The sequence below is a fragment of the Phragmites australis genome, chromosome 5, assembly GCF_958298935.1.
Source record: "Phragmites australis chromosome 5, lpPhrAust1.1, whole genome shotgun sequence".
NCBI lineage: Eukaryota > Viridiplantae > Streptophyta > Magnoliopsida > Poales > Poaceae > Phragmites > Phragmites australis.
Window position 1 is genome coordinate 31104514 of NC_084925.1, and position 23063 is coordinate 31127576.

At 40.9% G+C, this 23063-nt stretch overlaps 1 protein-coding gene across 1 annotated transcript; it reads right to left on the minus strand.

Moving 5' to 3' along the window:
* Positions 1 to 10601: 10601 nt before the first annotated feature.
* LOC133919219 (vacuolar protein sorting-associated protein 20 homolog 2-like) lies at positions 10602 to 14080 on the minus strand. The gene is made up of 6 exons (XM_062363546.1): positions 13791 to 14080; positions 12825 to 12977; positions 12517 to 12669; positions 11769 to 11852; positions 11058 to 11229; positions 10602 to 10956 (listed from the first exon to the last, which is right to left on the minus strand). Exons 1-6 carry the CDS (start codon positions 13890 to 13892, stop codon positions 10931 to 10933), a joined length of 690 nt encoding a protein of 229 aa, XP_062219530.1. The 5' UTR covers positions 13893 to 14080; the 3' UTR covers positions 10602 to 10930.
* Between the last annotated feature and the right edge of the window lie 8983 nt (positions 14081 to 23063).

Genomic DNA, 23063 nt, shown 5'->3' on the forward strand with positions numbered 1-23063 from the left:
TAGTTGGCGTACTTTTTGACGGGGCGAGCTAGAAAGCAAATTTTATATTTTATATGATCTTATTTAGAAAGATTTTAGATTTTATTAACGTTATTTATTTTGTAATTTAATAGTGTACTGAAGAGAAGAAAATGAGTGAATACATATTATCATTAGAAAGATAATATTTTATAGGACAGAGTCCTATAAAATTTATTTTTAGTGGAGGAAGACAATCAGTATTTGTATGGGCAGTGCAGTGCCTCTGCAGCCAGGCTCTATCGGCCGGAAGAGATAAAACTGCATTTGTGTAGGATCATGGGTAGCCCTTTCCATGGTCTCGATCATGGGTTGGGTTATTCGCTAATGTTTCGAGGAGATTCGTGGCCACGATGCTTTTCTTAATCAGGTACATACATGCAGTAGTGGAGTGATAATGGAGGAGGAGCATCTTCTTCTTCGTGAAGTAGCAGGTGTCCTGAGCATGGCACAAGCAAACTGTTGGTTTTGATCTCGGCCCTTACTCTCCCTAACGTTTCCTAACTAACAACCGAATTCTAAGGGGAAGCCTGTTTCTCACGTACGCACCGTGATTGGGGGTGTAGCTAACGTATTGGTTGTGGTCTCACCTCGTGCAGCACCATATAAACAGACGTGAGGGGGTTCGGCTGTGATTACGATCCATCTCACGAAGTCAGCCGCCTCTCCTCATATCTTAACCCTAATCCAATCCTTAAGGGTGCTGTCAACGAGGTGAAGACCGCCGCCTCTTCATCCACTACGTGCTGGTGATCAACTACATCAGGTCGAAGCCTCTTCACCACGCCGACGATCACTTCACCCTCATCTGATGACGTCACCGAACGCAGGTAAACACCTCACGCTTCCGCACTTAGGGTGTTTGATCTTAGGGCTAGCAATTATGTTGATTAAGTAAAGAATTGAGGTCTAACATTTGGCATCAGAGCCATCCTAGTCCCTAATCAAACCCAATTAGTCTTAATCATGTTGAGTTATGATCGGTTGATGCCAATTAGCGGTCAATTGGTCCCATTTTTTTATCGGTTTAAGTACATTGATGATAAATTATGCGATTTAAGTTCAATTTTAGGCTCGGATCAATGCACAAGTTCATGTTTATGTCTCGGATTAATGAAATTAGGATGAATTCTTGTATACACTTTCATAAATTAATCAATTCGGCTCGGTTATGATGTTTTGAGCCTTAATTGGACATTAGTTAGCACTGTTGGTATGAGATTAAGGTTAATTAGTTTAGGTTTAACATGTTTTAGCTCTAATCGACATCGGGTCAATTCAATCAGGCGGCTCTTATGCTTATGTATTCATGAACTAAGCTTCTATATTGTATTTATGTGTTCATGGGGCTCGGGTTCGGTTAATTAGGCTTGGATTAGGCGGGATTAAGCATTTAGAAGGAGGGGAATCGGGGAGAATAAGAAAAGCCTAAGAAATCCCCAATTCCCCAACCCCCTCTCCCCAAATCCGAACCCCATAAATCCTTGTTTCCCCAAATCCCGAACCCTAGAGCAATAAAATTAGAGGGGGTGGAGGTCTTATGCATCCGGCGCCTTGCGTCGCTGTTCATGCCCGTCGGAGTCCTTCTCCTCCGGCGGGATCTTCTTTCTTCATGCGCGCGCAGTTCCTTTGGTTCCTCCGCTGCGGGACGGGACACCTTCTCGCCGCGCGCCCTCCCCTCTCCTTCCCGGGACACGAGCTTGCCTCCGTCGGTTCCGGTGGAGCCCGTACCCTCCCCTCTCGGGTAGCCGTGGTCGCCGCTGTCTCTCTCTCTCTCTCGGCCGACGGCTTCCATCGCCGGTGAACTCTCGAGCCGCCGCTCTCTCTCTCTCTCGAGTCGGGCGGAGTTTTCGGGGAGAGAGAGGGAAATGAATTAGGGTTAGGGTTTCGAACGACGGCCTTTTTATCTCGCGCGTTTTCGTCGGGCAGTCGTCGGATCGCGATGAACGACTGAAAAGGTCCGGCCGGCGCACGCGCGAACACAAAATGGGCCGGGCGCGATGGCTGGGCCGCGCCCTCGGCCGGGCCGGCGCACGCGCAAAAACAGAATGGGCCAGGCGCGGTGGCTGGGTCGCGCCCTCGGCCGGGCCGGTGCGCGCACGAAAAGCCAATTGGGCCGCGCACTGGTTTCTGGGCCAAGCCAGGCCAAAAGGCCTTTTTGGGTTGTTTTCCATAAAGCTTTGGGCTTTTCCATTTTTGGGAATTTTCAGTGATTTCTAACATTTTTTCCATTTATGCACTGGAATATCTAATGCAAATAGCCCAAAGTTAATGATGATTAATGCATAAAGTATTATTGTTAATTCTCTGGTTGAATTGGATCCAACGGAAGATTTTTCTGGAGAATTTTACGATCAATTCATATAGGTTCATAATTACTTTCTGACCAAAGTTGACTGTAATTATGTGTTATTTTTCTGTATTTATTTAAATTCTTTTCCGTTTTCTGTCCAACGGTGATGCGGATTGGAGTTTTATTTTTGCATGATTTTAATCAGACCAACGTAGGGTTTTTTTCGTGCAAATTATTTCCTTATGATAAATTTACTAATCTGACCCAATTCTTCTCTCCAGCTCTTAACGCTTCCTCTATTGCCGCCACTATTGACGGCATAGAGCAACTCACGGGCAATAATTTTCCTGTTTGGAAAGCTAAGGTGACTGTTGTCCTTGGTGTTTTGGATCTGGACTATGCACTCAGGGTTGACGCTCCCACAGCTCCCGCCATTGGCATGGAAAATTATGATGAATTAAAGAAAACTTATGATGCACTTTCTGAGAAGTGGGAGCGGTCCAACCGCATGTCTCTTATGATAATGAGAAACTCAATATCAGATGCTATAAGGGGAGCGATCCCAAACTTAAAAAAAGCTAAGACGTACTTGGCATCTGTGGAGGAGCAATTTAAAAGCACCTCCAAGGTTTATACTAGTACACTGATTCAGAAGCTCCTCAACACTAAGTATAATTATGGGTCCGGTGGCATAAGAAAACACATCATGATGATGACAGACATGGCTGCCAAACTCAAGGGCATGAATATGAAAATCTCTGAGGGTTTCCTTGTCCACTTCATTATGACTTCTCTCCCTCCTGAGTTTACTCCTTTTAAGATAAATTAGAACACTCAGAAAGAGAAGTGGAGCATGAGCGACTTGATCGCAATGTGCGTCCAAGAGGAAGAGAGGGTGAGGGCTGAAAATAAAGATTTTGTAAATCAAATAAGCAGCCCCAAGAATAAAAGAAAATTCCAAGGGGATTTCAAGTCTAAGAAGAAGTTGCATTTCATCGCTAAACGCGACAAGGCAGCACAGAGGGCGCCCAAGACATTTGCTCCTTCTGCTCCTGCCTCTCAGGAATCTAAAGATGACGGATGCCACTTTTGCCACAAGAAGGACCACTACCAAAAAGACTGTGTTGGTTTCCTGAAGTGGCTTGCAAAGAAGGGTAATGATTTCATAACATTCATTGATGAATTACTTTATGCTGATTTTTCCCTTAATTCATGGTGGATTGACTCAGGTGCCACTGTGCACGTTACCAACTCCTTACAGGGAATCCTTACCGCGAGAACATTAAGAAAGGGGGAGCGAAGTCTTAGAGTGGCCAATGGGAAGGAAGCTCAAGTTGAAGCTATCGGATCCCTTCCATTAGTTCTTAATAGTGGCTTCACTCTTAGATTAAATAATGTAGTTTATGTTCCTTCTATGAGGAGGAATCTCATTTCAGTTTCGATGTTAGATGATGATGGTTTTCATTGTAATTTCGGAGACAATAAATGCATTCTTAAATTTATTCAGATGTTATTGGTCTTGTCATCCGACAAGACAAACTTTATATGCTTCCTCTTAATGAATCCTCAGTGACGATGAATGTCTATGATGTAAGCCATAAGAGAAAGAGAAGTATAATTAATGAGACTTCTTTGAAACTGTGGCATTGTCGTTTAGGCCACATTTCGATGGGGAGAATGGAGCGTCTCATTAAGGAAGAGATTCTCCAACCCTTAGACTTCTCTGAATCTGACCACTGCATAGATTGCATTAAAGAAAAATACGTTAAACAAATAAAGAAAGGGGTCACTCGGAGCACAGGATTATTAGAATTAATTCACGCGGACATATGTGGTCCTTTTCCTGTGACATTAGTTGACGGTTTTGATTCTTTCATTACCTTCACTGATGACTTCTCCCGTTACGGCTATATCTACCCCATTAAAGATCGATCTGAATCTCTGGATAAATTTAAGATATTTAAGGCTGAAATAAAAAATCAGCACAACCTGAAGATTAAAGTAGTGAGATCGGATCCCAGGGGAGAATATTATGGGAGGCATGCCATATATGGGCAAATCTCTGGTCCTTTTGCCAGATTCCTTCAGGAAAATGGCATAGTAGCCCAATATTCTACACCTGGTGAACCTCAGCAAAATGGTGTAGCTGAGCGACGCAACCGCACGCTTATGGACATGGTGCGAAGTATACTCAGCTATTATAGTTTACCAGTTGGACTGTGAATGGATGCACTTAAGACAGCCACACACATTCTTAATCGGGTTCCCAGTAAATCAGTTCCAAAAACACCCTATGAATTATGGACTGGAAGAAAACCCTCTTTAAAGTATTTATGCGTGTGGGGCTGTGCAGCTGAAGCTAAAGTCTTTAATCCACATATTGGAAAATTAGATCCTAAGACAGTTAGTTGTCACTTTATCGGGTATCCGGAAAGATCAAAGGGGTGTCGCTTTTACTGTCCAGATAGGATCGCTAAGTTCGTGGAAACAAGACACGTTGTGTTTCTTGAGAACGGGGATATGGAGCCGAGGGAAGTTGATCTTGAAGAAAAACGGGTTTATGTTCCTACTCTGCTGATACAAGAGTCATACATCCCTGTGCCTCAGGTGGTTGCACCTTCAGTAGAAACTAACGTCAGTACACCCCCTGTTGAGGTCTATGAAATTCCTAACGATATACCTAACGATGAGCCTCAGCAGCCCCCTGCAGTACCCAGTTCTTGTCCTGCAGTGCATAATGAACCGATCAGGAGATCACAGCGTGACAGGAGACCTACCATCTCGAACGATTATGTTGTTTATATGAATGAGGATGTTAATGACATAGGGAAGACAGAAGATCTCAACTCATATAAAGAGGCCATGATGAGTAAGAATTCGTCTGAGTGGCTTAATGCCATAAATGACGAATTAAAATCTATGAGCGATAATGATGTGTGGGACCTAGTAGAAATTCCTGACGGAGCCATAACAGTAGGCTGTAAATGGGTCTACAAAACTAAACATGACTCTAATGGGAACATTGAAAGGTTCAAAGCAAGGCTCGTAGCTAAAGGCTTCTCGCAAAGAGAAGGAATCGATTATAATGAAACTTTCTCTCCTGTATCAAGTAAAGATTCTTTCAGAATAATTATGGCGCTCACAGCGCATTATGATTTAGAGCTGCATCAGATGGATGTAAAAACGGAATTCCTTAATGCTGACTTGGAAAAAAATATTTACATGGCTAAGCTGGAAGGTTTTGTCATGAAAGACAACAAATATTTGGGATGTCACCTTAAGAAATCAATTTATGGTCTAAAACAAGCGTCTAGGCAGTGGTGTCTCAAGTTTGACAAAGTCATCAGAAATTTTAGCTTTAAAGAAAATGAAGTTGATAACTGCATTTATATAAAGTTTAAAGGGAGAAAATTCACTATCTTAGTTCTTTATGTGGATGATATCTTATTGGCCAGCAGTGATAAGGATATGCTATTTGAGATCAAGAGATTTCTTTCCTCTAATTTTGATATGAAGGATCTCGGTGAAGCCTCTTATGTTCTTGGCATTGAAATTCATCAAGATCGGTACAAAGGAATATTAGGTTTGTCTCAAAAGGCATACATTGATAGAATACTAAAGAAATACAATATGCATAAGTGCTCTGCCACGCCTGCTTCTATTATTAAGGGCGATAAGTTTGTGACATATCAATGTCCGAGGAATCAATATGAAATTGATCAAATGAAGACGGTTCCTTATGCTTCAGCTGTCGGAAGCATCATGTATGCTCAAGTATGTATACGCCCTGACTTAGCTTTCGTGACTAGGATGCTTGGTAGATATCAGTCAAATCCAGGACTGGACCACTAGAAAGCCATTAAGAAAGTCCTTCGCTATTTGCAAGGCACTAAAAACTATATGCTCAAATTTAGAGAATCCGATAACCTTGAAGTCGTTGGTTATTCGGATGCAGACTTTGTGGGGTGTGTAGATAATAAGAAATCCACGTCAGGTTATATCTTCATCCTCGCTGGAGGAGCTATCTCGTGGAAAAGCTCTAAACAGACACTCACAGCATCTTCAATGATGCAAGCTGAGTTTGTGACATGTTATGAGGCTACCGGGTAGGCTGTATGGCTAAAGAACTTTATCCCGGGATTAAGAGTGGTCGACAATATTTCTAAACCACTTACGTTATACTGCGACAATCAACCCATAGTTTTCTATGCGAGTAACAACAAGTCGAGTGGTGCTACCAAACACATCGACATTAAGTATCACGTTGTGAAAGATAGAATCCAGGATCAAACAATAAGTGTCAAACATATAAGCACTAAGTCAATGCTTGCGGATCCGCTCACTAAAGGCTTACCACTTCATATTTTTCGTGATCATATTGCCGGCATGGGGATATTGGAAAGTCTATGATTCTGGATTAAGAGGATCATTAAACAAACCAACTCCCATTAAGTATCGAATTTCCATTTCGAAATGGAGTGGTACACTATAGGTATTTGGATTTCAGTGGCATTTTATTGACCGCTGTAATACTTTGCCTTGGTATGCTGTTTCATTGAGAGTGGGCTTATGATGTTAACTTTACGATCAAGGGGGAGAATGTTGGTTTTGATCTCGGCCCCCACTCTCCCTAACGTTTCCTAACTAACAACCGAATCCTAAGGGGGAGCCTGTTTCTCACGTACGCACCGTGATTGGGGGTGTAGCCAACGTATTGGTTGTGGTCCCACCTCGTGCAGCACAATATAAACAGACGTGAGGGGGTTCGGCTGTGATTACGATCCATCTCACGAAGTCAGCCGCCTCTCCTCATATCTTAACCCTAATCCAATCCTTAAGGGTGCTGTCAACGAGGTGAAGACCGTCGCCTCTTCATCCACTACGTGCTGGTGATCAACTACATCAGGCCGAAGCCTCTTCACCACGCCGGCGACCACTTCACCCTCATCTGATGGCATCACCGAACGCAGGTAAACACCTCACGCTTCCGCACTTAGGGTGTTTGATCTTAGGACTAGCAATTATGTCGATTAAGTGAAGAATTGAGGTCTAACACAAACGACGACTTGTGCTATCGTTTCCCAAGCGCGCATACCGCGAAAGCTCGTGAGCATCACGATTTTGGTCAGATTTGGCAAACCTCTGGTTCCGATATTTATATAAAATTTAAAGTTTATAAAATAAAAAAATAATTTAATGACCGGTTTTTAATGAAAATAAGAATAAGATATCTCGATAAAAACTCCCAATCCGTCCATAACTCTAATTTAAAAAAATTATACAGCTATCAGCTCTAACTAGCTGTGTTTTTTACTTGCAGTGTATACTACACAGATATCGACATGAGAAACTTTGACTACGTTTAGATGGATGGCGAAAAAAAAAACTCATGACACACAGACACACCTTTGGGATCGTCCAGAACCGACGCCTCTCTTACAGATCGCACAGAGTGATATTACGCTGATTCGGCATGCTCAGCACAGGTTTCCGAAAACCGCCGGGGAAGCATCCGATCGCGTCGAAAGAACTTGTGTCACCCTTCAAGAACAGAAAGAGACTAAGGGAGAGAAAAAAAAAAAAAAAATCCGTGGACGGTGCTGCACTCATGCTAGTCTCGCTCAGCCGGCAAGGCAACACCTTCCGCGTGTTGCGATTTGCGAGGATCCTCTTACACTGGCATTCGAAAACCAATCATTTATTCAGTTAAAAAAAGAAAAACATAACATCTATTACAAATTATTTGGAACGCAAGATTATTTTATTGTAGTTTCATAAAAGAATATAATTTTTTAAATACAAATTGTAACAATTCACTCTCACATTCTTAATCATTTCCAACTGATTCCCGTCAGGGTTCAGAATCCCTTCGTGAATGGATTTTCGTTCACTTCAGCGCTCTAACGGTTTTCCTTCACGGTTCCCGTCACGAAGCGATTTATAAAGTCATTTTCTTTCAGAACGGAATTATCTCTTCTTTCGCTCTACGAATTTCTTCGAAGAGAAGCTGTTGTAGATGAGAGAAAATAAAAAAAATAAAAATAGAAAGAATAATCGGAAAAGAAATAAAATGAAAGAAATATAATTGTAGATGATCTTATAAGATCATGCTCCGAAGCATTGCTTTCGAGGTATAGAAAGAGTGCGTACCGGATACAGGGGCAGCCCAGGGTAGCAGTTGGTGCAAGACAGACGTGAAACTGTGTGGCAACAAGTGGTAACCGGCATTGATCAGCGGTCAAAGGCCTTGGTCGCACAATAAATTTTTCAGCAGCTCATCTAGGCAACACTTGCCGGTTTCTCCCAGCAGGACGGTTCCATTCCAAATGTCGCAACACGTTGTCAGCAGAGTTGCTCGAATGTAAAGCACAATTAAAACGAACGATTCTTCGGTCTGCGCCCTAGCATTGGCACGCCGTGGAGCGTACGCCTTCTCCTCCGCGTCGTGCTTCAAGTGGTTTTTTGTTTGAGATCAAGAATGTTTGGTTCCAAGATGCAGGAAAAATTATGGGGTTGTCTATTTTAGTTGGTCAGTTTTTAACAAGCACGAGTCAAATGTTCGATCGTTAGACAAAAAAAAAAACCCAATCAAAATGACAAAAGCAATATCCATGAAAGTCAACATTCGCAAAATGCAAAGAGAAAACAACAGAAACTCTCAGTCATGGGATTGCCATTTGGCTCACCTCATAGTTCTATTTCAGAATGGATTTGGAATCAGATTGAACCAAATTGTTGTATCAATGTCATGTATCTGCCTCGGTGATAGATCCAGGTGAAAACACACAGTTAACAAACAAGAGTAATCAAGTGAGCTCGTAATGATGTGCAACTTATACCTCGTCTAGTAAATTAGCCATTAATATGAACGACGATGGAACCGTATTAGGGGTGTGGTTTGCAATTTCCTTCAGAATTTTTAATGCCGGTTCAACACCCGAATTTGAGTTCCAATCGACACACACTAGGAGTTGTTTGCTACAGCATGTTCACAGTTGAACCGCTGCAACCATGGAAAATACTGTAGCATATGGTTATAAAACTAAAATTTTGCTAAAACATTCCTGAACACAAGTAATCTATGTGACAAAGGAAACAAGTGTTGATGATCTGAACATCTAGTGCAAACCACTGTTTGGGGGCAAGTGTACACCAAGACGCATGAAAATTGGATCTTCTGACTTTAAATTGACGTCAACCCTTGAATTTAGGGAAAACTGCAAAAACCCCCCCAAAAGTCACTTGGATTTTGACTTTCCCCCCCAAAAGTTGTTTTGTTGCAAAAACCCCCCCAAAAATTTGACTTTGTTGCAAAAAACCCCCTAAAAATTCAAAAAAATTAAAAAATCATAAACAAAATTCTAAAAAAACTAGAGACAATTCCAAGACCTTTTGTGATTTTTTTTTTTAAAATAATATCCTTTGCATCATATTTCATGGAGAGGAAGTTTGGGAAAAAAAGAAAAATGTGCAACTCATTTATTAACTCATGTTATTTTAACTTTGTCATGTCTACCATTATTTTTCCTACACAAATCATTGTTTAAGTAAACTAATAAAAGTGGTTTCACTAATTTTGAGGGTGTTATGGATTAGTTATGAATTAATCTATCTGCAACACATTTACTCAATCCTGCACGTTACAATAACTATTTCAAGATTTCATGTATTTTTACAAGATAGAGTATCATGTAAGAAGACTAAAAAATTTTGTTTCATGATTTTTGGATTAGTAAATAATTAACTATGCATTTAACTCGAATTAATAAATGAGTTGCATGTTTTTCTTTTTTTTCAAACTTACTCTCCATGAAATATGATGCAAAGGATATTATTTTTTAAAATAAATTTCACAAAAGGTCTTATAATTGTCTCTAGTTTTTTTAGTTTTTTTTTTGTGATTTGTTTTAAAAAAAATTGAATTTTTGGGAGTGTTTTTGCAACAAAATCAAACCTTAGGGGTTTTTTTGCAACAAAACAACTTTTAGGGGGGAAAGTCAAAATCCAAGTGACTTTTGGGTTTTTTTTTGCATTTATCCCTTGAATTTAAGACGGGCGATCTGTTCATCCTCTCACAATGTACGGCCTCCACATTTCACTGTCATAATACTGTTTATCTTCTTAAATTTCACTGTTTATCCATCACTTCAGCATTTCTCAACCCTTACATACTGACCTGACAAGACTGGAATAGGCGATTCAATGTACTCGATGTAGACTAGCTTTGATCGAGTGGTTACATGTTTGCATATTTTACATGCTGCACCAATTAAGATCAGGCTACAAGTGGTACTTAAAAATTAATATATTTTACAGCTTTGAACAGAACAATCTTCTTACGGAACAAGACATACGCTTGAAAACTTCAGCATTTCTGCCTTCAAAGAAATGCATTGAGAATATTATAATTACCTGTTAGGATAGAACTATAAATGGACAACGAGCAATCCAACTTAGCAATGATTTTTTTTTGAGGGAGAAACTTGGCAATAATTGGTAGTCGAAGACAACATATTTTGATGCTGTACACAATAAAATTCTGAGATGGCCGAAAATGAGGTAGTACAATGAAATGGTGGATATGTTACAACAACTGCAAACTGATCTCATCTCCATCCACTAGGCAGGTAGTAGCTCTTCCAAAACTGTCAATACACAATATATCATCAATGCACAATTTAAAAAATACGTAATAAAAAATGGACTAATGAAAGTATCGAGTGTGATAATAACATGAGATCAAAACCTTTTGTTTTTTCTGGAGCTTCTGGCCTCTCTGGCGCTTTAGTAGGCACATCAGGCAGCTCAATAACCTCATCGATGTCCTCAGGTGCAGCTTCTGTGTCAGCCGGTGCTTTCATTTTCTCTTCAGGTCGTACTTCAGTAACAGGAACGTCTGGCAAAGACTCCATGGCAAGCTGCAAAGAAAGGTGATGTTAAAATTGAAGTCAGATTTAAAACTAGCAAGAGAAACATAACCATCTTCATTTCAGTTCAGAATCAGAAGCTTCTTAGTGTGATTGCTCAAAATTGTGCATGGGCGATGACATGGCATGAAAAGAGGCCAGGCAAAAACATTTTTGGGCCTTCAAAAAGTGCTTGTGTGAATGGAAAAAAGGAACAGAATAGCTTGGATTGATGGGAGAGAGACTAATATAAGTTTAAGCCCCCTAATGGTTCCGTAGCGTAGTATTCACAGGGAATTAAGTGATTACACACGAGACACGACCTATGGGGTATTGGGGGCTTCTTTCTTGTGCCTCAGCCCATTTCTGATTAGTCCTGAGAAGGGACCATATAACCTTTATATATATGAGAGAGGACGAGGATTTATGGACCACGAGCAATAAAGTTTAAATCTGGCCCAAAGCAGAATTTTCAGGCTCCTTTGTATAACTTGTAGAGTTTTGTGTTGCTTCCCAACCGATAATAACTCTACAAGGTTTTGTGGACAAACCTGAGCTTCCAAATTCTCAAATTCAGCCATAACAGCTTCTTCATCCTCAGCGGATAGCTGCTCGCCCAGAACAGCATTTATTTCCTGCAATCAACAGCGATTAAATAAGTCAGTAAAAGGATAAACAGGTCCACTTAATTGTAGTTGGGGCAACACCACAACAAAAGGTAAGCTTTTTATGAGGCCCCAAAAGGGAAAGGAGAAAATAGAACTACTTTTATATAGGCCACAATTTCACAGGGGCAATACATAGTAGATCCAATCATATTTTAGGGATTGTTTGGTTCGCGCCTAAATTTGCCACAACTAAAGTTAGGCAAAGCGTGGCTGCCGAAAAAAGTTGTTTACTACCTAGATCATGCTGTTATATATAATATAACCATGCTCAAAAATAATTTTGATGAAAATTTTAAAATAAGTACACAATCAAAGTTTCATCTAAAGACTGGATTGAAAGTTGAAACAGGTCAATACTTCTATATTCAAATAGGATATGGGTACACTCCATAACGTCACTTTTACATGCCGATATCACAATGCCTATAAGTTTAACAGGTTGCACACAAATGAATCAAAGCGGATCTTCACAACATCTGATCTGAGGTGCCATTGTACATATTTTAACTAAGGATAGTGCAAATGAAGTTGCTTAGATGAGACAATGTCCCAAAAAGATTGACAAAGGATGAACTCCAAGTGCATAGCACCCTATAGAAATGAAGGAACAGGTAGAGTTAACTGAACTTACATCTTGATAAGCTTTAGCCTCGGCTGTGTCATCCATCAACTTTTGGACATCATCAATGTTTATCTCATTCTGTATAGACTTAAGTGCAGCATTTCCAGCCTTCAGGCTATCAAATACAGCCTTTTGTTTACTTGCTAGTTCAATGTCTGCCAGCTACAGCAAGCAAACAAAAATACTCTGTTACATCAAATTAAAAAAACTCAATGCAAATTAATTCCAATTTATTTTAAGAAGAAATGTAGAACTCAAGCCCCACACAACAGTAGTTAATTCATATTGAGCCAGATTTTTTTTAATGAACTAAAAACCTGTTGTTCAACATTCATTTGCCATGTGTCAACTTGTTTCAGTAGCTCTTCCTGGGCTTTTTTCTTCTTCAGAGCAATCAAAGCTCTGTCTCTCTTCTTCTGTTGAACCAACTGACGTGCAGCTTCCTTTTCTGCTTCAATCACCTTCTCAAGCTGAAGAGGAGGAAAAAAAAAAAACATAAACAAACTCATCAGAACCTTCTAAAGTGTTGTCAGATAGAACATCGAAATGATTTAATGTGAGGATCGCGATCGTCCAGTCAAAGTAATCAACACTTGACTGGAACACCCCATGTTACATTAAGCTAGAATCAAAAGACGAAACATGACAATATTTCATCGTATAACATTCTAGTACATAAAGTAAACTATTTGTACTAGCAAGCAACTCCCACACAGCCAACACTAAGGGAAAAGAATGATTATAATGAACTGTAACCTCTGTTTTTATTTGGAATATTCTCCAGAAATTTTGTCTTTGTTTCTTTGAAAGTAGGATGAATTCTTATTGTTTCAAAAAAAAAAAAAAGTGGATTGGCAGTTTCTGTATTCACCGTGAATCCTGGACTATAGCACAGAATTGCAAACAGTAAATTTAATCAAATTCTTAACTCCTGATTACACAGGCAGATATGTCGACCTGGATCGTTGTTATGCACGAATCCATCAAAGGAAAAACATAGAAATCAAACTAATAAAACCAGGTGATGCGATAATTGAGCCCTGGCAAACTAGCAACTCGGTGCAAGTGTCTCCGATTCATCAATCGACGCTGTACAGATCCCAATTCCGACCTACACCCGCAGCCGCGCGACAAGCGACACGGACACCAAATCTGGCACGATCTCACGGCGTGAAGAGACGCAACCGGAATTCGAGTTGGAATACGAGAGAGGGAGATGGACCATCTATAACTCAGGACAGGGCAGGGTGCGGCGGAAGGGGGGAGGGAAGGGGGTGGCGGACCTGCTGCTGGAACTGGGCGAGCTTCCGGCGCTGCGTCTTGAGGGTGAGGATGGCCCTGTCCACGTCCGTGATCTTGGGCTTCTTCACGAAGATGTTCCCCATCTCCACCCCCTCCCCCTCTCTCTTCGCGACCGCGGGCGAGGGGCTCCGTCGGCGACGAGGTGGCGTGGCGCGGCGGCCGGTGGAGTGTAGGAGAGGAAGAGGAAAAGGTGGACTGGACGGGGTAGACGGTCACGAGCACCACGATTGGTCGAGTCGGTGAGAGCCGGCCCGGCGGGGATGTGGATCCGGCCCGTTACATCTGTAGCTTCTTCTTCTTTTAAGTACAGATAGGATGTACACACTTACACGCACATATCACACTCAGCCTATATATCCAAATGCATTTTAGTGCATGTCTAAAACAGGTTTAGAGATATAATCTCAAATAGCAAGATTGCACACTTCAAATATTTAACACATCTACATATGTATATACTACTCCTCTCGAGAATAAAGTTTGAGAAATACGAGTATTCGTGCTGAATCTAAGACTCGAATCCAAATAAACATGTTCCATCGTTAAGACGCTAATAAATCAATTCGCATTTGTAGCTTCTTTTGAGAGAAAGTAAGAAAGATGATGTTAAGTAGATCTCTGCAGTAGATATTTTAAAAATTCATCTCCTATAATATTATTATAGCATCTTATAATACTATAGCATCTTATAATACTATTATAGCATCATTTATTTTTTTTCATCTCCAATAGTTATTTTTATTTTCTAACTCATATTACTCTTCTTCATCCTTTAAACCCACAATAATCTTTTTGCTACAGTATTTAGGGAGATACATATATGTGGCAAATACTATAGCCTGCTAGAGATGGCCTTAGAACCGTCATTATGCTAGAGTTTTTTTATTTTTTATTTTTGTTTTAAATATTTAAATAAATAAACTCCTGGTAGCAAGATTTGTAAAAATAGACGGCTACCGTTCCCTGAAAGAGCTTATCACCCTCTGAAAAGGGCTACGGTAAGAGACACCACCACCCTTTACCGCCCTCTCAGAGGATGGGTGAGGCACACCCCCGCGTTCGCTGCCCTTACCGCCTTCTTAGAGGGCGAGTAGCGACTTTGTCCGCGCCCGCCACCCTTACCGCCTCTCAGGGGTGGTTAACGGCCACCCCCGCCCCCCTCCACTATTATATAATGGTCGAAAATCAACTAAAATGCCTATTATAATCTGAAAAAAGAAAGAAAGAAAGAGGAGAGGAGAGCAGAGAATGGAGAGAAGAGGAGAGGAAAGGGAGGCAATGCAGCAAAGCTCTATTGTTTTTTATCTGCGAATTTTAGATATCACTTTCTGTTAATTTTTTTTAGACTTATATTTTTATTAGTAATTAAAGTATCACTAGATTAAGAGTTTAGCGACATAACAGTAGTTATATTATATGCGATCTAGGGTTTAGAAATGTAGTATATGTTGTATTTTATAGTATAATGTAAAAATCAATTTCGACATGATAGGATGGCCATCAGATGCATAGTAATATTTAGAGTATGATAGTTCTGATTATCTAGATTTTACAGAATAATGATGTAAGTAATAATTATAGCTAATTATAAACTTTATTAAATAGATGGATGGTTAATTAGTTTAATTTGGTTAGTTTGCTTAGGAGCAATATTAAATAAACTATTGTTAGGTGATCATTGGTGTCGGTAATTTTGTTAGAGTTTCGATAATCAGAAATATAGTTTTTTCGGTATTAACATTGGATATATTTTCGGATATTTTTCAGGAATGTTTGATAAATTATATTTTCAGATATATTATGGTGAAGGTCAAATTAGTTATGGTCCTAGCGGTGCAGATCTCTCTGAATTTCAGCATGTCATCAAGAGACTTAGTAGAGCTAATGAGAGGACCATAGTGGGCATATGTAAGTGACTGATGCGCCATTTTCAACTGGATCCCCAATAACATGAGCTTAAGCTGAGAACTATGTTAAGCCGTGCTACTCAGGGGTACTTTGAGGAGCTCGTCCTGATTAATACGACATCTATTTGGAGCCAGTATGTAGATATATCATATGAATGTGGTCTCCCTTTTTGTGCTACTAGCTGAGGCATACGGTGGAGGAGGGAAGTGTATGTACGCCGGGAGTACGAGCAACAGCAGGAGAAACTACGACTAAAGTGGCAGGAAGAGGAGCGTATGAGGAAGGCAGCGCATGACCATACCGCAGCTCAAGCACGGAAAGTAGAGAGGGCTTGTCGCGCTAAGATGGCTGGCCCCGATGCTTTGAGAAAGGACTAATATCCTAGGTGCACTCAGTAGAGAGCATCTAATGTAATCCGGCATATTTTCACTCCCTAAGGTATGTTAGGATTAGCAGCGGCACGCTATTAAGTTGGTCTTTAGACGTACCGTACATGCCATCATTTGTTGTCTTCTTGTCTTTATGGTTATGATCCCATGTAATATTTATCACCGTATGTCCCATGTAATGTTTGTCACCGTATGTAAATTCTGTGTCGGGTAATATGCTTATAGTGCTTCCATATACAATTGTTCAAACCATTAGATTTTGTGTCCTCCCAACAATACGTCACTAAAAAATTACTCATACAATTTTACATTAAATAAATAAACAACTATCGACAAATTTACATCGACCCAAAATTTCTAAAAAGTAACTACTATGTGATGCCGTTTTGACAACTTTTTGACTGTTTCAATTCAAAATTTTCAAACTATCGACAACTAACATTTTTCACCGAATGGATATGCACTGTTTTTCAAATTGACGTATACAAAAGTTAAATTAAAAAATAAATTTTTCCACTGCCCACTAGGAAGACAGCAAGGGGCTATCCATGCTCTTATAGGACGGCAAGGGACCACCCGCCCTCTTAGAGGGAGGTAAGGTCCTACCTGCCCTCTAAGAGGACGATACGGGGTGACGGTGCCACTGTAGCATCCTTACCCGCCATCTAGAGAGCGACAGACGTCTATTTCTGTAAATCTTTTTATCAAAAGTCTATTTATTTAAATATTTAATATAAAATATAAAAATAAAAAATAAAAAAAAACTCCACTATGCGGTATGCGCTGGATCCGGCAAATCAACGGGGGCAAAAGAGCCGAAACAAACAGCTCGGCTGCCCAAAAGGCCCGGTCCTCGTTATGCCCAAAGATAGGCGTGCGTGTAAGAACAGTGCCAAGATTTACCGAGCTAGCGCTTTGCTCCAAAATTTTGTTTCATCTTTATTTTGTGGGAGAAATTATCAACGAAGAAGCCACTAATTTTATCGTACTCAGTTGATCGCTCATATAAAAAAGTATTTTAAAGACTCTTCATGTTTTTCTAAATACCAATAAACTCGCAGACATATACACATAATCATACAACTACATGCACTCACTCACACAGCCTCTACTGAAGACTGGAGATATGAAGTTTAGAGATTAATAAATTCATCATAGATGTCTCGCTGTTAACGGAAACAACACATACCGGTTAAATAAAATTCTATCTTAATAAGACACGCAACGAGCAAACATGAGATTTGGGAGCTATTTGGTTCTTGCCTCCAAAAAGATAAGCCAAAATTTACCTTCCGTTTAATTCAAGATTAAAATTTGGTCGCACCCTGAAAAAAAGTAAAACTAGGAAAAATTTTAAAGTTCAAAATGGCCGTTTTGAATTTTAGCCGATCAAAATTTTAGTTTAGTCTTAAACTAAACACTATTTAGCATACTTAAAATTTAGCATAAACTTAGTTTTAATGTAACTAAATTTTAGCTTTAACTTTCTATGAATGAGAACCAATCGGACTCTTGTCCTCTAATAGGCAGAGAGTAAACCGCATCCACTAAAGCCATCTTCAATGAATACTCTAAAAATTTATCATCTATAACACTATTATAGTATCCTCTAGCATTATTACAACATCCTCCAACACTATTATAACATTCTCTATTTTTTTTATCTCCAACAACTACCATATTTACTACTTTCCATTACTCTACTCCTCTTTTCAGTCCCACAACTATACTAAACAGTGATATGAGATGGGAGAGAGTCCAGCAAATTTGGAGCTACGTCATCACTATAGTAGCTCTGCTGTATCCCTGTAGCATATGAAATCAGCTCTGTTGGAGTACGATGCGGGCTGCATGAGACGGCAAATTCGTGTGTTTAGAGGTTCTGCTGGAGTCGGCGGCTTTCTCAATGCCTCTTCATGTTTGGTAGCGTAGAGCTGTGGGTTTTAGGGAGCAGGAGCACGATACGTTCATATCACTCGTTCTATACGCGCTGAAAAGTTGTGGGTTCTCAACGTCTTTTAATTTAGTCATCTTTTACTAGTTCATAAAAGAAGAAAAAAACAATCCTCTGACCAGAAGCCAGCATCATGTAGGATGGATCTTATTGGTTACCTGTATAAAAATAATTTGACTTGATAGATATATATATAATCTCCGAGAGAAACATATTTGATTGTCTGTATGTACTGTTCTAGTCTGATTCGATAAATACAAATATACGTCTGTATCCTAGTCTGGGAGCAAAGCTTGATTCGATCTTCCCTCTGTAGCCTGACACGGGGAATATATGCTATTGCATCTGCTCATACATGCGGGTTTATTTGTTGGTATCATAAAATTATTTTTATATAAACAACTAATCACAATCTCAACTCTTGCATTCGCTCATATGATCTTAGATTCGGTCCACCAAACAGAGCTCAGATTGTCCAGACATGTATACTAATAAAACACTATTCTTTTTAACAAATATATGACTCCACTCAACCTGCTTCCCCACAGGCCGTATATACGATTCATGCAAGAAAATCTATACGGGCAACCAATCACACTCTCACATAGATCAGGTACCTTGACCTAGTCCCCTCGTAGTGCACCTCAGACGTTGAACCTCACACCCTATCAAGGGCGAGCCCAAAAAAGTCATGGGTGTATAGATGTACACCTAATTTTTCTAAAAAAAATTCTATATATGTAGCCTAGCAGCCCATGGCCATGCCTCACCCCACAGGCCCACGACCCATGCCTGCTCCCCATGCACACTCTACACACACGACAGTACGACACACGCATGCACACACATGTCCAATAACACTATCATTACAACCTAGAAGGAGGGCGGTGGTGGCACGAGCCGGGTGAAGGTAGGCCTGGCAAGGCACGACGATGTCGGTAGGGCAGAGCCAGAGGCGGGCCTAGCTAGAGGCGGCATTGGCGCTGGTGGGGCATAACGGTGACGTTGGCGCCAGCAGGACAGAGCCAGAGACGACCCTGGCGGGGCGCGACGTGGGCGATGGAAATGCCGGTGCTGAGGCCACGAAGCACGCAAGTGTGACGCCAACGGGGCATGGCCAGACTGGCCATGGCGACATAGGATATGAATCAAACTCGGTTTGGCATTCTGTTGAGCGTCCAGGATCATTGCCCAATGGGCCGACAAGACCTTGGTCGTGGCGACATCCAGGATCATCGCTAATGGGCCGCATGGCACCACCAGGCGTGCGAGCAAATGGTGCTCATCACACTCGACCTCGACCGTCACAACTATGAGTCCGAGCTCCTCGCGCTCTCGTGCCTCCATGCTATCTGGATGCTAGACGCCTCCTTCCTCCGCGATGCTGCCGATCATATGGAAGTAGGTAGACATCGTGCATGGTCACTGGAGCGCGTGCTCGTAAGGCAGATTGCAAGGGAGTGGTTGGCCTCCCCACATGGTGCCAGTGAGGGTGTGGCGCGAAGGTGGGAAGAGCAGTGGATGGGCGAGACTGAGCACAAGCGGGTGCGCTCCGTGCGGGAGTATGTCCACATGGCCAGCCAAGGCGAGACACACCTGTGATCACGAGAGTGAACCGCCCTAGCTGCGCACGAACGCCGTCACTTCATCAGCTAGTTCATCTTCTTCTCCAAATCCAAAAGAATGGTTCCAACTTCAAATAAGCCTGATACAACTGGCAAATTAAATGGGATTGCTTTTGAGGGAAGCATAAGCATGCCATGATCCATGTACGTTCGTTTGTCAGTTTGGAGATAGATAGGTGCAGTTGCATTTCAGGTGGGGAAATCAATGCGTGCCATTAGTTCCCACCTAGACCTACTAGTTATCAGTAGCACTACACTAAGGATGAGTTCATTTATGTTCCATTCTTGCCAACTTAATTGGATGCCATACTTGTCATCCTCTACTTACAACCTTGAAGTATAATTTCACAAATCGAAGTGTGGAGAAAAAATCCTTCAAAAAAGTGTTATCTATAAATGAAGTGTGAAAAAAAAAAATCCTTGAAACGAAGTGTTAAAGAGGGGCTACCCCCCTCTTGAGGAATTAGGTTCAGTTTTACTTATTTTGATTTTGATGATTTGGGTCCTTGCACATTGCTGATGTATTTGATAATAATTGTCGAAAATTCTGGAACTTTCTTAAAATATTTTTAGGAGCACTGCTACCAAAGTTTCCTCAGGCACCTTTTTGGCCACATCCCCTACACGGATCATGGATCAAGAGCCAGATTCAAATAGACTAAGGTCCGATCATCTAGCCATGTCACCATACCATCTCATCACTACGGTCCAAGTGTCAGCGCCACCTCGGCCAGTACTGCTTGTGTGGCATTCCAGCCAACCGCCGCGTCATCTGCCATGTCACCATGGCCACCTCACCCTTGTTGCCTAGTCAGTGCCTAGTGTCATCCACCTAAGTGCCACAGAGACGCCATGTCAGCCCGATCAGCACACGTGTCAGAACAATAGGTTTTTGTTTCCATTTTGGTTTGTTTTCGGTTGATGATGTTGAAAATAATTTTTTGACGCAATAATTAGGTTTTTAAGTATAAAAATAATCCTATTAATTGGTTATAGATTGATAATCGATCTAATAATGTTATTTGGTAATAAATAGATAGTTAATAATTATGTTTAAATATTTTTCTTTGTAAGAATAATTTCAATAATTTTTAGAAAATAGTTAATAGTTTATATAGTTTTTTTCTTTAGTAAATAAATATGTCGTAAATCTGTGTAATATTTTCTTTAGTTTAACAATTTCAATCCATATGTTTCCCAGTATAAGTATAACCCTGAAAAATAGGATAAAAATCTAAATAGTTTTAATAATGTTTTATAAGGTTATCTAATTATGTTTAATATTTTTTATATTTTATTAATTCAAATAAATGCTAATAAATTTTAGAAAAATTCTAGAAAATTTTAGAAAATTATAGATGGCTTAGAAATTTTTTAGAAAATTCCTAGCAATATAATTTCATCTGTATTTAATCTGTTTACTCATGTTTTGATCTTTAGAAAATCCTAACTTGTTAACTGTAGTTCTATTTAATTGTTCAAAAAAACGTGATCTTGTATGTGATGATGCTTTTTGTGTGATATTTGGTTCTTTTTGGATCTTAGTGTTTATACTGTACCACCGGTAGAATTACTGATCATCTTTTAAAAAAAGAACTACTGATCAAGACTTGCCTTTAACGTTAATCCGTGGTCAAAGGCCTAATTACTGGCTTGCTTGACTCCTAGTCTACTACGCAGCCCCAGATGAACCATGTGATTTGTAGGACCTGTACATGTGAACTACGATTGAGCTACACTGTATACATGCCTGCCCTTGAAATTTCTGCATCGAGATATTTTGTTTGAGGAATTGCATCGAGATATCCATGCTCTTCCAGTTGCAAACAAGTTCTTATTTGATAGCAATTAGAATTTGGAAACAGTTTGAAGCCTCAAGATGGCATTTGAGCATTTCTCAAGTCCTTAACCACATTCCCTTGCCACTATATCCTAATATGGCCAGGGGGCAAAACTTGTGTGCATTGAGAGGACTGCACACTGGATACCAAGAATGATCACTAGCTTGATCAGCTAGCACCATCTGATCAGCTTCTCCAAGCTGGGTCGTGGTCGACGCTAAGGATCCAGCCGGTTGTTCCTCGGCGTGTGCTGCCGCGCACGGGCGTAGTCCCTCGTCATGAACCACCTCATCCTCTTCCTCTCCTCAACACATTCCATGGCGTGCTGATGCTGCGTCCTGTCCTGGCGCCCGCTCGCTGCTGCTGCTGCTGCTGCACCTTCTCCTTCCACGGAAGAAAGAAAGAAAGAAAGAAAAGGTTTCAGTCTTTCGGTAGGAGAACAGCAGCTGATAACAGTGAAATGCAGCTGGTGAATCACACAGCTAGAAATGGCTACTTACCAACAAGCACTTGCTGATGGAGCAGAGACCTGAAGCTTAGCTGAAAGATCAGAGCGACCAAGCACACGAGACCAACGAACCTCATCTCGCCTTCTCTCGCTTGTGTTCTCACTTTTTTAAAAGCCTCTACACTAGATATAAGCTTAGTATCTTAACACACGCTCAAACAAACATCACAGACACAAGCTATACTCACACACACGCTAGACCTACCTACCACAGCCCACTGGAGCACTCGCTCCGTTCCTCCTTGTGCTCTCACTTGTGTGTAGCGTGCAAGTGTGCATATATAACGCAGGCCGTATGTCAGAGCATTCCAACAAGAGGTTGGCAGGTCAAATGACACGAGATAAATGTCTGCTTTTTTTTCAGTAGAGCTCTGAGCACAATACCTCTGTCCTTTCGCCCTTGTTCGCCTTCGGCATAAACTAGTCTTCCGACAACTACATGTACTACGAAGAATCTCTTGTTTCCGGAGCTCATCGGTTAGCTGAATCCACCAGGTCTTTCACGCGGTGGCTACTTCTGGGGCCAAGAGCAGGTGCAGTGTCAGACAATGCCCTCTCATGTGAGGCTCGGACAGACGAACCACATGGCATGCATCTGACTTGCTCCACGCACTTGGAGGCTGGATGTAGCCAAGAGGAGTGTGGTTTTCGGTCATTCTTGGATCGACGAAAGGTGTAACCAAGCATTGGTTGTTTAGTTTAATATTTTGGTGGAGCCGGTTCCGATGAATTTCAGCTTGGATTTCCTCAAAGGCTTGCTTGCGTCGCGCGCGCGAGCCAAGATAGGCCAGTTCGATGGGCTTGATTCTTGAAGATAAATCCTGTCCCCTTAGCTATAAATACAGTTTTAGAAAGCGTAAAATGCACTATACAGGATCTTCAAGGTGGATACAATACAGTTACGAGACCTGAAATTGTGCCAATTTGTCACTGGTCATGCTTTGAGGTAAATTAGAGGACTTTTATAATACAACCAAATTAATACGGGTCATCAATCCTCCCACCTGATGGACTAGATTGATCACATGA

Excerpts from the sequence above, each read along its gene's own strand:
- LOC133919219 (XM_062363546.1), bottom strand. The coding sequence starts at position 13,892 with ATGGGGAACATCTTCGTGAAGAAGCCCAAGATCACGGACGTGGACAGG. Across the intron at positions 12,670-12,824 it reads AAATGAATGTTGAACAACAG|CTGGCAGACATTGAACTAGC; the intron begins GTTTTTAGTTCA and ends TGCTTGCTGTAG. Across the intron at positions 11,230-11,768 it reads TTGAGAATTTGGAAGCTCAG|CTTGCCATGGAGTCTTTGCC; the intron begins GTTTGTCCACAA and ends CTTTCTTTGCAG.